We start from the raw sequence: 14,990 nt of genomic DNA on the forward strand, positions 1-14,990 counted from the left end.
GGTCTCCCGCTTAGTCAACCAATATTGCTGGAGACCCCAGCTCGGGATTACACGAAGCAGAAGGCAGGCACGGCCGTAGCAACCTACGTTCCAAGCGAACAATATTGATACACACGACGAGCAACTTCCATGGAAGAAGAGTCAGGTAGTCAGCATGGGAGTCAAATCACTGCTGGACACGATACTCGACCACCCGTGCACGATCCACTTTGCCTCGTCGGATAAACCAGCCACCCACAAAAGCAGAAACTGTTGGGTTGTCAGGCAAGTGGCAAAAGGAGGCTAGGAGTTCCTCAACAACCCCGATAATGGAAGGGTTCGGGGTGTAGAAATCTACCATACAGAAGAACAATACACGTCTGAGGCCAAAGACGTACACATGATCTACGAAACTCACTCACCAAGAAATCAACGAAAGAGAGCTCTTCGAGAGATCTGTACCATTGAAAAGCACAACCTGATCACTTTTGACCATCATGACCCCGGCTTATTTAACATACCGGAGACCCTAGAGGTATAAATCCTAGTTGACTAGGTACGGTGAGGCAGAGTTCTCCTGGCTACGTACGGGGAGGCAGAGTTCTCCATGACCCAGTTTTTTGTCTTGCATGTAAGTCTTTTGGAATTTTCATGTGATGGTCCCGCCGAAGTGGCCTAGGGCGGAACCGACAAAGGGGTCCTTGGCCCGGCCCATCAGACCGAGAACCGACGTGGTGAGTGGCCGCCGGGACACCGTCAACACTGTTCACAGCTGAATTTATCTGTTTGAACTTGAAATTTAAATTTTGGTCCACAAGTTTTTTTTGTTTGGACAGCAATTTTTTGGTCCACAAGTTCACAACACTAGTCAGACCAAAAAGAGCCCCGTACAGCCAGTCCACACGGTCCACGGCATCCCACACCACACACCAGTCCCCATTTGTTCAGCCTGCTCGCCTCGCGGAGGTGAGGTCTCTCCCTCCCGCCCGCCGACAAAACCCTAGCCGGGCTCCGCCGCCATGGACGCCGCCGCAGGGGGAGGAGAGGGAGAAGTATTTGTCAACTACGCCCAAATCGAGGAGTACTTCAACAACATGGCACTGGAGGGCCCGTCCGCGCAGGACCGCGTGGACGGCATCGTCTCCCAGATCATCTCCCTCCTCCCCGCGCCCTTCGTCTCCGCGCCCGACGCCGACGACTCCGACGACGACCACTTCTCCCTCACGTCCTCCGACTCCGAGGACACCGCCGCCGCCGCCGCCGACCGGCCCGCCGTACATGATGGTGACGGCCGGGACCACGTCAGCCACCTCCCGGACGACCTGCTCTGCAACATCATCTCCCGCCTCCCCACCAAGGAAGCCGCGCGCACCATGGTCCTCTCCACCCGCTGGCGCTGCGTGTGGGCGGCGACCCCGCTCCTCGTCGACGACTCCCACCTCAGGGCCGCCGACGGGCCCCGCGATTTCCACCCCGTGCGTGCGGTCTCGCGCTGCGTGGCCGCTCACCCCGGCCCCGTCCGTGCCGTGCGCTTCACCCGCACCTCCTTCTACCGGCAGAAGTACGCGCTCGAGCACCTGATCGCCAGCCTCGCCGCCAAGAAGATCCAGGACCTCATCCTCTTCAATCGCCCCTGGCAGCTCGACATGCCGCTCCCCGACAACATCCTCAACTGTGCTTCCCTCACCCGCCTCTACATCGGCGTCTGGCGATGGCGCTTCCCAGATACGACCGCCAACTCGCCTGCCTTCCCCAACCTTCAGGAGCTCGGCCTTTTCCACACCATCATCAAGGACAGGGAAGTCGATGCCTTGCTCCCGCACTGCCCCAAGCTGAAAATCCTCTCCTTTGCCATCGCGTACATTAGCCGTTCACGCCTCCGCATCAAGTCCAGCAGCCTCCGCGTCGTGATGGAATGGGGATGCAGCTTAGATGAAATCATTGTCGAGGATGCCCCCTGCCTGGAGCGCCTGCTCTTCCAAAGCATTTTGGACCGGAGGCCTGTCAAGATTGTCTATGCCCCTAGGCTGGAGGTGCTCGGCTACTTGGACCTTCAACTCCACGCTCTCGAGATTGGTGGCATGGTCATCAGGGTAACTGCTTATTGTAATTTCTGCCATCTGCACTTAGCATTCATTACGTGACTGTGCAACCAAACAAATTTCTCATTTTATTTTTTTATAATTTGCCTCAATGGCACGCTGGGATGAATGTGAGAGCTAGCGCCATGCTGCCAAGTTTGAAGATATTAGCTGTCAAGGTCCGATTTTCGCACGACAAGGAGGTCAAGATGCTGCACACCCTTCTCAGATGCTTTCCTCGCCTTGAAACACTTCACATCATGGTATGCCATATCGATATCTGTTCATCTCTGCACTTGTTTATCAATTGCCATTCAAGACGATAATATGGATATCAGCTTATTCAAGTGCTAGTTGCCCATTGCTATATAGTACCTCTGTTCATTAATATAAGATGTTTTGGCAGTTCAAATTAAACTGCCAAAACGTCTTATATTAATGAACAGAGGGAGTATTTGATACTGTAGATACGATGATACTAGATTCACGGGGATATTTCAACGAACTTCACGGGCTGAAGAACGTGTCCTAATTTAATTGCCCCCCCCCCTGAATTTAACTGGTGGGGCCCATCCTACTTAACTAAATCACAGCCATTAATCTTTAATTAGCCCGTAAAGTCCCCGTGTGCGTAGCATTACTCAGGTACGATATTCGTTCTAGCACTTGTTATCTTCCCTATACTTGTTTATCGATAATATGGCATTTTGATACCTTCCCTATACTTGTTTATCGATGGTGATTCAAGATGATAATATGAATACCAGCTTATTCCAGTACTAGTTAATTGCTACATGACCCAGATTGATATTGTAGATATCTGTTCTTTGCACTTGTAATTGAATTTTGCTGTAATTTGAAGTTTGATATGCTAAATGCTGACATTGTTTCTTTTTGCTCAATTTCAGTTCATTCAATCCACTTCACCTGATGGTGTACATTGTGCTGAGTTCTGGGAGTCTCAGAGCTCTTGCGATTGCCTCGAATCACATCTGAAGACGCTCGTCCTCCACGGATTCCAGGGCCTGGACTGTGAGTTGTTGTTCCTTGGTTACATCTTGAAGAATGGGAAGGTGCTTAAGACGCTGGGAATGGTTTGTAGAGGCAGTGATGATGTGGTATCGGAGGGAGGCCGGATGACATGTTCTGTTGGCGAGGGCAATGCGCCATCGGGTGGAAGTAGTGGCAGTGATGATGTGGTGGTGGAGGGAGGCCCTGTCCCAGGTTCTGCTGGTGAGGGCAATGTGTCATCAGGTGGAAGCACCGACAGCCATGATGTGGTAATGGAGGGAGGTCCCGTGCCAGGTTCTGTTAGTGAGGGCGATGCGCCATCAGGCAGAAGCACTGGCAGTGATGTTATTTACGTTTGCCCCGCCTCCCCTAGCTGGAGCTTTCAGAACGCCATTGACTTGTCAGTGGAGGATCCCTTCTGTGTGTTGAGGCGTGCCAGGGCCTGGAGGGCTTCTCGAGTTGAGGCATGAGTAGTTTTTGTTTTTGATGCTGGTGGTATTTCACATCGACATGTTTACTTGAGCTGCTAAGGGTGTGGTAGTTTACTTATTAGTTGTGCACTTCTGCATAATTTTGCGGTGAACTGAGAAGGTAGAATGAGGCCATGAAGGTCTGGAAGCTATTTTTACTACTAGTATGTTGCACTCTTTCTTGAGTTCTCTATTGGGGAAGACTAATGTGATTCTGAGATGTGGAAGTGCCCTGGCTGAAAATTGTTTGGCCTTTTGGCTTGTAAAAGTACCCTACTATCAGATGCACAATCTATCTCTACTGATGTTATTTCATCGTGTGTGCTCTTGCTGCTAAGCTGATAAATTAGTACTCCCTCCATAAAGAAATATAAGAGTGTTTAGATCACTAAAGTAGTGATCTAACAGTCCTATATTTCTTTACAGAGGGAGTAACATAGTTCCTGGAATGTAATGTAGTTGACTGATTCTCGCCCCATGGGGTGATAATATCCTTGATGAACAAAAACAGGCGGAGCCGTTTTGTTGTTGATCCGGTAGCTACGGCGGAAAAATCCACACATTTTCAGGCTGCGTTCAGAATTTGTAGTTCTCATTGTTTCCCAAAATTATGCTTGTGTTGACAGTTGTAACAACGATACGGTGTGTCTACCTGTTTCCAGTTTTACTCTGTCGCTACAAAAAAAAAATGTTGCCCAACATTTTAAGCAGACCAAGAGTGTTGTGAGGTGCTGCACTTTTGTGTCGAAACCAATAGCTATGGAGTGCCTACTGGAGCTCACAGTAACTACTGATCTAGCAACAGCCACCTGCACGTACCACATGAGCAGAATTCGGGTGTCAAACCTGGCAAGGTATAGTCGCTCTGAGAGCAGACTACGGGTGTGTGGCCCGATAGAGGACCCCGTGTATCGAGGAACTCTTGCTGTTGGATTGTAACCCTATCCTTTAGGAATAAACTACTATTGATCTTGCCAAAAAAAAAAGGTGTCAACCCTTGCGACAGAAAAAAAAAGGAACCCATAATACCGGTTACAGATCAAAATCAATCGTCACTTGTAAAGATCTAGCTCTCTCACTCACGAATCACTGGAATGGAATTTCACGATTACAACGAGTGCAAGGAATTCAAATCCAGGCGGAAGCCTTCCTTCCTAGCCAACGAACAAGCACACGTACTAGAAGCATTAGCGCGCTTTGCTGCGCTGGAACTGCCATAACGATATGTCAAACTTATGCTTGCTTCGCTGCACAAGAAGATATGGCAAATAACCATTCATTTATTTTGACAACAGTTCCAGTAAAAAAGGAAAACAATCAGAAATTGGCAATGGCTCCTAGGTGCATATACATTCATTGTCTAAATACACATTTTGAGAAGTTGAAAAATTCCGAACAAAAATCCCGCGTGTATATCCGCACATTCTATATGCGTGCATAAAGTTTTAGGTGAAAAACGAGGTTTTTTGTGGCTTGTGTAAAAAACAATTTCTGATGCTTCATTACAACTATTCATTTTGCATTTCTTTAATTTTTTTACACAAGCCACAGAAAACGTCGTTTTTCACCGAAACTTTGTGCATGCACATAGAATGTCCGGATATACCTGCGGAATTTTTGTTTCGATTTTTTTAACTTTTCAAAATGTGTATTTTAACTCCGCCTATGTTGTCTCAACATAGCGGTCCCAAGCCCGGGTAAAGGAGGAGGGTTGTGATAGGCTTGGCGAGCCAACGTAAAAACTCAGCCACTCTTATGGAGATGAAACCCAAAAGAGTGGCGCGCCTTATCTTGACCCGGATACGGTGGCAAGTGAGCGAGGATCGGGTCGTCGCATCCTTAGTGGCGCGCTACATCGGCGCCCGGATGTAGTGGAAAATGAGCAAGGGTCTTTGTATTTGACTCGACGAGTGCGAGGGGCAAGGAAGCTAGCCGAGCCTAGGAGGATTCACTTAGGTAGCTGGAACGTAGGGTCTCTGACAGGAAAGCTCCGGGAGCTAGTTGATGCAGCGGTGAGGAGAGGTGTTGATATCCTTTGCGTCCAAGAAACCAAATGGAGAGGACAGAAGGCGAAGGAGGTGGAGGATACCGGCTTCAAGCTATGGTACACAGGGACGGCTGCAAACAGAAATGGCGTAGGCATCTTGATCAACAAGAGCCTCAAGTATGGAGTGGTAGATGTCAAGAGACATGGGGACCGGATTATCCTGTTCAAGTTGGTAGTTGATGACTTGGTTCTCAATGTTATCAGCGCCTATGCCCCGCAAGTAGACCACAATGAGAACATCAAGAGGTAGTTCTGGGAAGGCGTGGAAGACATGGTTAGGAGTTTACCGATTGGTGAGAAACTCTTCATAGGAGGAGACCTCAATGGCCACGTGGGTACATCTAACACATGTTTTGAAGGGGCGCATGGGAGCTTTGGCTATGGCATCAGGAATCAAGGAGAAGATGTCTTAAGCTTTGCTCTAGCCTACAATATGATTGTAGCTAACACCCTCTTTAGAAAGAGAGAATCAGATTTGGTGACTTTTAGTAGTGGCCAACACTCTAACCAAATTGATTTCATCCTCTCGAGAAGAGAAGATAGGCGGCGTGCCTAGACTGTAAGGTGATACCTGCTTATGCTGGTTGCTGACTTCCGCTTTCGGATTCTTGTCCAGCGGGATAAGCGTGCCAAAGTCGCTAGAACGAAGTGGTGGAAGCTCAAGGGGGAGGTAGCTCAGGCGTTCAAGGAGAGGGTCATTAAGGAGGGCCCTTGGGAGAAAGAAGGGGATGCAGACAATGTGTGGATGAAGATGGCGACTTGCATTCGTAAGGTGGCCTCGGAGGAGTTTGGAGTGTCCAAGGGAAGGAGAAGCGAAGTAAGGATACCTGGTGGTGGAATGATGATGTCCAAAAGGCGATTAAAGAGAAGAAAGATTGCTTCAGACGCCTATACCTGGATAGGAGTGCAGACAACATAAAAAAGTACAAGATGGCGAAGAAGGCCGCAAAGCGAGTTGTTGGTGAAGCAAGGGGTCGGGCGTATGAGGACCTCTACCAATGGTTAGGCACGAAGGAAGGCGAAAGGTACATCTATAAGATGGCCAAGATCCGAGAGAGGAAGACGAGGGATATTGGCCAAGTCAAATGCATCAAGGACGGAGCAGGCCAACTCTTGGTGAAGGACGAGGAGATTAAGCATAGATGGCGGGTGTACTTCAACAAGTTGTTCAATGGGGGGGGAATGAGAGTTCTACCATTGAATTGGACGACTCCTTTGATGAGACCAGCATGCGTTTTGTGCGGCGAATCCAGGAGTCTGAGGTCAAGGAGGCTTTAAAAAGGATGAAAGGAGGCAAGGCGATGGGCTCGGATTGTATCCCTATTGAGGTGTGGAAAGGTCTCGGGGATATAGCGATAGTATGGCTAACCAAGCTTTTCAACCTCATTTTTCGGGCAAACAAGATGCCAGAAGAATGGAGACGAGTATATTAGTACCAATCTTCAAGAACAAGGGAGATGTTCAGAGTTATACTAATTACCATGGAATTAAGCTGATGAGCCATACAATGAAGCTATGGGAGAGAGTCATTGATCACCGCTTAAGAAGAATGACAAGCGTGACCAAAAATCAGTTTGGTTTCATGCCTGGGAGGTCGACAATGGAAGCCATTTTCTTGGTACAACAACTTATGGAGAGATATAGGGAGCAAAAGAAGGACTTGCATATGGTGTTTATTGACTTGGAGAAGGCCTATGATAAGATACCGCGAAATGTCATGTGGTGGGCCTTGGAGAAACACAAAGTCCCAGCAAAGTACATTACCCTCATCAAGGACATGTACGATAATGTTGTGACAAGTGTTCGAACAAGTGATGTCGACACTGATGACTTCCCGATTAAGATAGGACTGCATCGAGGTCAGCTTTGAGCCCTTATCTTTTTTGCATTGGTGATGGATTAGGTCACAAGGGATATACAAGGAGACATCACATGGTGTATGCTCTTTGCGGATGATGTGGTGCTAGTTGACGATAGTCGGACGGGGGTAAATAGGAAGTTAGAGTTATGGAGACAAACCTTGGAATCGAAAGGGTTTAGGCTTAGTAGGACTAAAACCGAGTACATGATGTGCGGTTTCAGTACTACTAGGTGTGAGGAGGAGGTTAGCCTTGATGGCCAGGTGGTACCTCAGAAGGACACCTTTCGGTATTTGGGGTCAATACTGCAGGAGGATGGGGGTATTGATGAAGATGTGAACCATCGAATCAAAGCCGGATGGATGAAGTGGCGCCAAGCTTCTCACATTCTCTGTGACAAGAGAGTGCCACAAAATCTAAAAGACAAGTTCTACAGGACGGCGGTTCGACCCGCAATGTTGTATGGCGCTGAGTGTTGGCCGACTAAAAGGCGACATGTTCAACAGTTAGATGTGGCGGAGATGCGTATTTTGAGATGGGTGTGTGACTACACAAGGAAGTCCAGAGTGATGATATACGAGATAGAGTTGGAGTAGCACCAATTGAAGAGAAGCTTGTCCAACATCGTCTGAGATGGTTTGGGCATATTCAGCGCAGGCCTCAAGAAGCTCCAGTGCATAGCGGACGGCTAAAGCGTGCGAAGAATGTAAGAGAGGGCGGGGTAAACCGAATTTGACATGGAAGGAGACCGTTAAGAGAGACCTGAAGGATTGGAGTATCACCAAAAAGCTAGCTATGAACAGGGATGCGTGGAAGCTTGCTATCCATGTGCCAGAGCCATGAGTTGGTTGCGAGATCTTATGGGTTTCACCTCTAGCCTATCTCAACTTGTTTGGGACTAAAGACTTTGTTGTTGTTGCTACTGTTGTTGTTATTCAAAATGTGTATTTAGACAATAGGTGCATATGCACCTAGGAGCCAAAATATTCTTGAATGTCTATCTGTAGGACAATTTGTTGTTAGACCCACAAGAGCCACGTTGATTTACAGCAAGGACCTAGGAAGATGAATTAGAACCTTTACATGAACGAGCGTGCTCAAAATACTTTCTTTTCATGAAAACGGAATCTTGATATGAAATGCATCAGTCTGAGTTCACTTTGATGGCAAATTTAGCATCCAGAACTTCAAGAGTACAGAACTAGGAGCATCGTTCAAGAGTACAGAACTAGGAGCATCGTTCAAGAGTACAGAACTAAGAGCATCGACCGCCATGCATTTCAGTCCTACTGAGGCACAGCATTTTATGTTCCCTGCCGAACCTACACACTACAAACGGGTTGATGCAACCACTTCATATTTGAACAGAACATATTTGAACGCAGCAGGATCAACCAAGCAAATATAGCATTTCAGCTTCAGAACGATCTCACAGGAGCATTCCGACCCCACAGAAAATTAGAATCTACAGTAGACAGAGCGACTCAAGCTCCCTGAAATCGATTCAATTCTTGTCTCCGATTTCGAACTCAAGGGGAGAGTCAGATGATTTGAGTCACACCAAAACAAAGAACAAAACGAAGCCCCAGACTTTGTTTCGGAACAAACAAAATAAGTGCTCTTCAGACTGTTCATGCAGAAGCTAAGAGCATGAATTGTGGAATTGACCAATACTACGTTTGAAAGAAGTCAGGATTGTGCAAGTACCCCGACAAAACAGAATATTTGAGAACACATGAACACACACTTGGTAAACAAAAATATCATCAAGAACAAAAAGGGAGGGGGATATCCAAGGTTTGTGGAAATATATAGAAAACTTACAATACTCAAGAACAGAAGATGCAATAACTAAAACAATAAGAACTGTTCAATTTGGCTTCAGGGGTCGCAAAATGGTAGCATGGACACATGGCAACCAATCAGTCCCGAAAGATGGTATCATGAACATGTTCTTCATCACCGGGCAAACATGAACAAATACACAAACATGAAACACGCCTTGATTTTTATCATCATTTGCGATGCAGGAGCATATTTGACATACTATGTTTTCGAGTGCTGAAGCTCATTGAGAAACACAATGTTGACCAGGAAAAATAACAAGGCTCAGACATCCAAGGAAGGAATCAACTCTCAAGCCTGGCGAGGCACAAGCTCTTAGGCAGCAACTGCGAATGTTTTGAGAAACAAGCCTTAAATTTAGCATAATTGCCATAATTCTCCCAGTAGCAAATCACAACTCACAATAATAGGTCCATGGACTAAACTGGAATGAAGTAGCAGGTTCCTATCCGTGAAAACTGATTCTTGGTTCAATAATAGATTCCCTGGCTGGTAGCTACCAGAGAATAACCATTTGAGCAAGCTAAGTAAATACACACACTGAAATGGGGATTCAAACACAAAAGTAAACACTTGCAGCTAAACTTCAAAATCTGACAAAATAAAGGGGGGCCAACGATATGCACTGAGCACAGTGTGGAAACATTTAGTATCATCAGAAATTAAAGACTTCTCATTCACAGGATAAGATTATCACCTGATACTTTAACACAGAAAAAGAGAATGTGTCCTCGGGTTATTTAAGGTTTCATGACCTGATACTGAATACATACAATTAAATTAAACAAGAAAAAGAGAAGATATGTTCCTGTAAACATGGCAAAAGAAGCAGATACTCAGTACCTCCTCAGAAGCAAAACAAAGATGGGGCTGATAAAAACTAGAAGAGGCAACCAATTCAACCGGAAGGTAAAATGTGCATAGGCAGATTAGTTCAAAGTTCACTTATTCATACTTGACCGTACTGCTATAGCAGCAACTGTTTAAACGAAACCAACACATCTCACAACTGTTTAAACGAAACCAACACATCTCACAACTGTTTAAACGAAACCAACACATCTCACAACTGTTTAAACGAAACCAACACATCTCACAGGGACTCGATGGTCCATGAAACCAGACACGGTAGGACTTGACACAAACGAGACTTAACACTTCACACGAGCGACAGGGGCACCCACCAGAGTACTCAGGGCATTTACTGACCACCGCGGAGGCGGAGCACCAGGTGGAGAGTGGATTCCTTCTGGATGTTGTAGTCAGCGAGGGTGCGACCATCCTCCAGCTGCTTGCCGGCAAAGATGAGACGCTGCTGGTCCGGGGGAATGCCCTCCTTGTCCTGGATCTTGGCCTTGACGTTGTCGATGGTGTCTGAGCTCTCAACCTCCAGAGTGATGGTCTTGCCGGTAAGGGTCTTCACAAAGATCTGCATACCACCTCGGAGACGCAGGACAAGGTGAAGGGTGGACTCCTTCTGGATGTTGTAGTCAGCAAGGGTCCTGCCATCCTCCAGCTGCTTACCAGCAAAGATGAGGCGCTGCTGGTCCGGCGGGATGCCCTCCTTGTCCTGGATCTTGGCCTTGACGTTGTCAATGGTGTCTGAGCTCTCAACCTCCAGAGTGATGGTCTTGCCGGTGAGGGTCTTCACAAAGATCTGCATACCACCTCGGAGACGCAGGACAAGGTGAAGGGTAGACTCCTTCTGGATGTTGTAATCAGCAAGGGTACGGCCATCCTCCAGCTGCTTGCCAGCAAAGATGAGGCGCTGCTGGTCCGGGGGAATGCCCTCCTTGTCCTGGATCTTCGCCTTGACATTGTCTATGGTGTCCGAGGACTCCACCTCAAGTGTAATGGTCTTGCCAGTGAGGGTCTTCACAAAGATCTGCATGCCTCCTCGAAGACGCAGCACAAGGTGGAGGGTGGACTCCTTCTGGATGTTGTAGTCAGCAAGGGTCCTGCCGTCCTCCAGCTGCTTGCCAGCGAAGATGAGACGCTGCTGGTCCGGGGGAATGCCCTCCTTGTCCTGGATCTTTGCCTTCACATTGTCGATGGTGTCGGATGACTCCACCTCAAGCGTAATGGTCTTGCCAGTGAGGGTCTTGACAAAGATCTGCATGCCTCCACGAAGACGGAGGACAAGGTGGAGGGTGGACTCCTTCTGGATGTTGTAGTCAGCAAGGGTCCTGCCGTCCTCCAGCTGCTTGCCAGCAAAGATGAGGCGCTGCTGGTCCGGGGGGATGCCCTCCTTGTCCTGGATCTTTGCCTTCACATTGTCGATGGTGTCGGATGACTCCACCTCAAGCGTAATGGTCTTGCCAGTGAGGGTCTTCACAAAGATCTGCATGCCTCCACGAAGACGGAGGACAAGGTGGAGGGTGGACTCCTTCTGGATGTTGTAGTCAGCAAGGGTCCTGCCGTCCTCCAGCTGCTTGCCAGCAAAGATGAGGCGCTGCTGGTCCGGGGGGATGCCCTCCTTGTCCTGGATCTTAGCCTTGACATTGTCGATGGTATCAGACGACTCGACCTCAAGGGTGATGGTCTTGCCAGTGAGGGTCTTGACAAAGATCTGCATCTGCAGAGAATAATCACAAACAGTATGGTGAGCCTCTAGAAGCAGACCAAGCAAACCCACATTATAAATACTAATGCTTCTATACATCTATACATCAAGCAATAGAGAATAGACAAACAGCAGCAGCATATTTTCTTGATGAATTGAACAGAAAAGGCAGTATAATCATCAGAGGAAGATGTACACACATTATTGGGTTAGATAATAAAGAGTTTAAGCAGATCTATCAAGGAGGACGACAGATTTAGTAGAGAAATCATGCATATGAGCAAGCAAACTAACATTACAAGTACGAATGAATTTTATAAGCCTTTATACATCACGCTATAAAGGATAAACAGTGGGCAGCAGCATATTTTCCTCATTAATTAAAGAGGAACTGACAGGCAATGCACCCCAGAAAATCTACAGACATCTTTTATCTAAAGGATTCCACATAGCTGTCGGATATTATCATCATCCAAAAAATAAACCTAGCTTAGAGAGAGAAAGCAATCAACAATCCTAGGACTATAAGTTTAGGACGATCCTGGTACAACAAGAATATGATCACGAGCGACGGATCTGGCACAAGGCAACAAGAATATGAAGACTTCGAATCTATCAAGCAGGAACGGGCGTCCTGGTAGTAGTGGTGAAAACATGCATATGAGATGAGACGGCGTCATGAGTTGGCCCCGAAGACGAACAGATCTACCCCCTGATAAAAATTGCAGTAAAAAACACGACGTCTACAGGCATAACCCCGACGGATTCATCTACACGCATAATTCCTACGAATTCGCACCTATCTAACGATTGATCGGGACAACAAGTTTCGTTCCCGCAACCCCAGATCGGAGCAGAACCGGGCAAAATTCGGCGGTAATAATCCTCCAACTACCAGGGAGACGTGGATCCAGACGGTACGGGGAGAGGGGAAGGGGATCGCCGTACCTTGGGGCGGCGGGGAGGACCGGAGGAAGGGGAGCTGGAGTCGATCGGAGACGAGATTGGCTTGGGGATTTGTTGGTTCCGTTCGTCGGAGCGGTGGTGCGGATTGGATTGCGGGGTGGGAGGTGGGTAGGTATTTATGGCGGCTGGTGACGGGCCGGGGCGGAGAAGGAATCCCGTGCCGTGACGCTCCTTCCTTTCTTCCGCGTCGGTGTTGCTACGTTGACGTGGCGTAATTTTGGCCGTTCACTTCTCGATATCTATATCTATATCTATATCTATATCTATATCTATATCTATATCTATATCTATATCTATATCTATATCTATATCTATACCTACTATTAAAGGGAATATGTATTCTTGGTTTGGTTTAGTCCTTTTTCCTTGGTTTACACACGCTAAGCGATCCGGCCCAGGTACTTGTATGTTGAAGGGCCTTTTATGGGCTTTCGCGAAAATAATTGGGTCAAAATAAATCAACATTATGGGAATTGAACACATGACCTCATGTCTAACTCTTCGATGTAACAACCAACGACCTATGCGCCTTTCACATTTACTAATCCCAACTCGCTCTAAATATACAAGTGGCAGTCATCATGTTTAGGCGAGCTAATTAAGCGAATGAGCTAATAAAGGAAGGATTGTGGGCTTAAAAAGAATATTTAAACGAGAACTAAATTACAAAAGGAAGGATTTGATTCCCGACTAAAACGAGTGAGGACGTCATGGTAATTAATGAAAGGATTATACTTAAATGTCATTAAAAAAGATTATACTTAAATGGAATCACTGGGAGATTATGCCCGGCAAAGAAAATATGAACACGACTATATTGCAACGTATTTTTCCATGTTCATTTTGTAGAAAGATGCTTTGTTGCAGCATGTTCTTCATAGTGAATCCGGTGCTTTGAGACATTATGCTTGCACAAAACATCAATTTTACCCGTTGCAACGCACGGGCATATGTGCTAGTAAATAAAAAAAAGCTTCTTGAAATAAAATTCCAGCCAGCTAATTTTGACTCGACAGGTTCATATATTTTTTTCTAGCTGTGTTGTTCTGATGCCAACTTTATGGATTTTAGTTTTTTTTTATCCGTTTAGATCGGTCTGAGACGCGGCATCCCTCCGCGTCCGTCCAAATTTTACCAGTGCGTCGAATCGGCCAACTCATTTCGACCGTCCGACCGAATTTTTTGTAACAAATATGTATTTTCGTGTCTAAATTCAGGTCCAACATCATAGTTCATGTCGGCATACGTGCCAGCGGCCGGCATGCATGTCGGCCTAAAAATCGTAGTAGTCATGTCAGCACCAAAAAAGGCCATAAGTCATGCATCTTGGTCGTAGTTCATGCTGGTACATGCCGTCATACAAAATGATCGTGCTCTCGGCCATAGTTCGTCCGTATAGCTTGAGCATCATCTTTCGCCTCTTCTCGAATCAAACCTTTTTCCTTGGGGACACATTGCTCAAGTTGACCGTCATGATCTCCACTTCCTTCGCCATTAGCGTGAGCTTCACCTTGTTTGCTTTTGTCTTGCAATGTCGTCTCGATCCCGAGCTTCTTCTTTTGAACGTTCTCCTTGATCTCAAGCTTCTTCTTTTATATCTCGATGTAGGTCTTCGTTTGGGCCGATCCCTATTTAGCGCTACAGGCGCCGGTTATTATTGTTTCTGCAAACCGGCACGTGCAGCCGTCCTAGCTGGGCTCGACCCACCTTATTCTTTCTTTCTGTTGTAAGACAAAAAAGATCCCACGCATTCGGTGCGATTCGCGTGAGCTTCACCTTGTTTGCTTTTGTCTTGCAATGTCGTCTCGATCCCGAGCTTCTTCTTTTGAACGTTCTCCTTGATCTCAAGCTTCTTCTTTTATATCTCAATGTAGGTCTTCGTTTGGGCCGATCCCTATTTAGCGCTACAGGCGCCGGTTATTATTGTTTCCGCAAACCGGCACGTGCAGCCGTCCTAGCTGGGCTCGACCCACCTTATTCTTTCTTTCTATTGTAAGACAAAAAAGATCCCACGCATTCGGTGCGATTCGAACCAGCGACCACACTGTTATTCACGTGATGCACTAGCCACTCCAGCGTCTAGCGTTAGTTGCTCAACTTCTGCTTCTTCTCCTTTTGTTCATACGTTTTTCCTTTTTTTCTAGGACGCTGATAACGTCACGCATGTGG

General features: G+C 46.9%; 2 protein-coding genes and 2 pseudogenes across 2 annotated transcripts; 1 reads left to right on the forward strand and 3 right to left on the reverse strand.

Moving 5' to 3' along the window:
- Positions 1-890: 890 nt before the first annotated feature.
- LOC123136239 (F-box/FBD/LRR-repeat protein At1g13570) lies at positions 891-3,856 on the forward strand. Its single transcript, XM_044555568.1, has 3 exons — positions 891-2,072; positions 2,180-2,323; positions 2,969-3,856. The coding sequence occupies exons 1-3, from the start codon at positions 999-1,001 to the stop codon at positions 3,539-3,541; spliced, it is 1,791 nt and encodes a 596-aa protein (XP_044411503.1). The 5' UTR covers positions 891-998; the 3' UTR covers positions 3,542-3,856.
- A 5,696-nt stretch (positions 3,857-9,552) lies between these two features.
- On the reverse strand, positions 9,553-9,664 carry LOC123140256 (uncharacterized; annotated as a pseudogene).
- A 276-nt stretch (positions 9,665-9,940) lies between these two features.
- On the reverse strand, positions 9,941-10,055 carry LOC123140427 (uncharacterized; annotated as a pseudogene).
- A 166-nt stretch (positions 10,056-10,221) lies between these two features.
- LOC123136238 (polyubiquitin) lies at positions 10,222-12,965 on the reverse strand. The gene is made up of 2 exons (XM_044555567.1): positions 12,804-12,965; positions 10,222-11,867 (listed from the first exon to the last, which is right to left on the reverse strand). The coding sequence occupies exon 2, from the start codon at positions 11,865-11,867 to the stop codon at positions 10,494-10,496; it is 1,374 nt and encodes a 457-aa protein (XP_044411502.1). The 5' UTR covers positions 12,804-12,965; the 3' UTR covers positions 10,222-10,493.
- Between the last annotated feature and the right edge of the window lie 2,025 nt (positions 12,966-14,990).

This window comes from Triticum aestivum, chromosome 6B, assembly GCF_018294505.1.
Source record: "Triticum aestivum cultivar Chinese Spring chromosome 6B, IWGSC CS RefSeq v2.1, whole genome shotgun sequence".
NCBI lineage: Eukaryota > Viridiplantae > Streptophyta > Magnoliopsida > Poales > Poaceae > Triticum > Triticum aestivum.

Bases quoted from the DNA above. Each gene is read 5' to 3' on its own strand.
- LOC123136239 (XM_044555568.1), top strand. From the start codon at position 999: ATGGACGCCGCCGCAGGGGGAGGAGAGGGAGAAGTATTTGTCAACTAC. The intron at 2,073-2,179 runs GTAACTGCTTAT...CCTCAATGGCAC, and splicing joins TTGGTGGCATGGTCATCAGG to GCTGGGATGAATGTGAGAGC. The intron at 2,324-2,968 runs GTATGCCATATC...GCTCAATTTCAG, and splicing joins TTGAAACACTTCACATCATG to TTCATTCAATCCACTTCACC.
- LOC123136238 (XM_044555567.1), bottom strand. From the start codon at position 11,867: ATGCAGATCTTTGTCAAGACCCTCACTGGCAAGACCATCACCCTTGAG.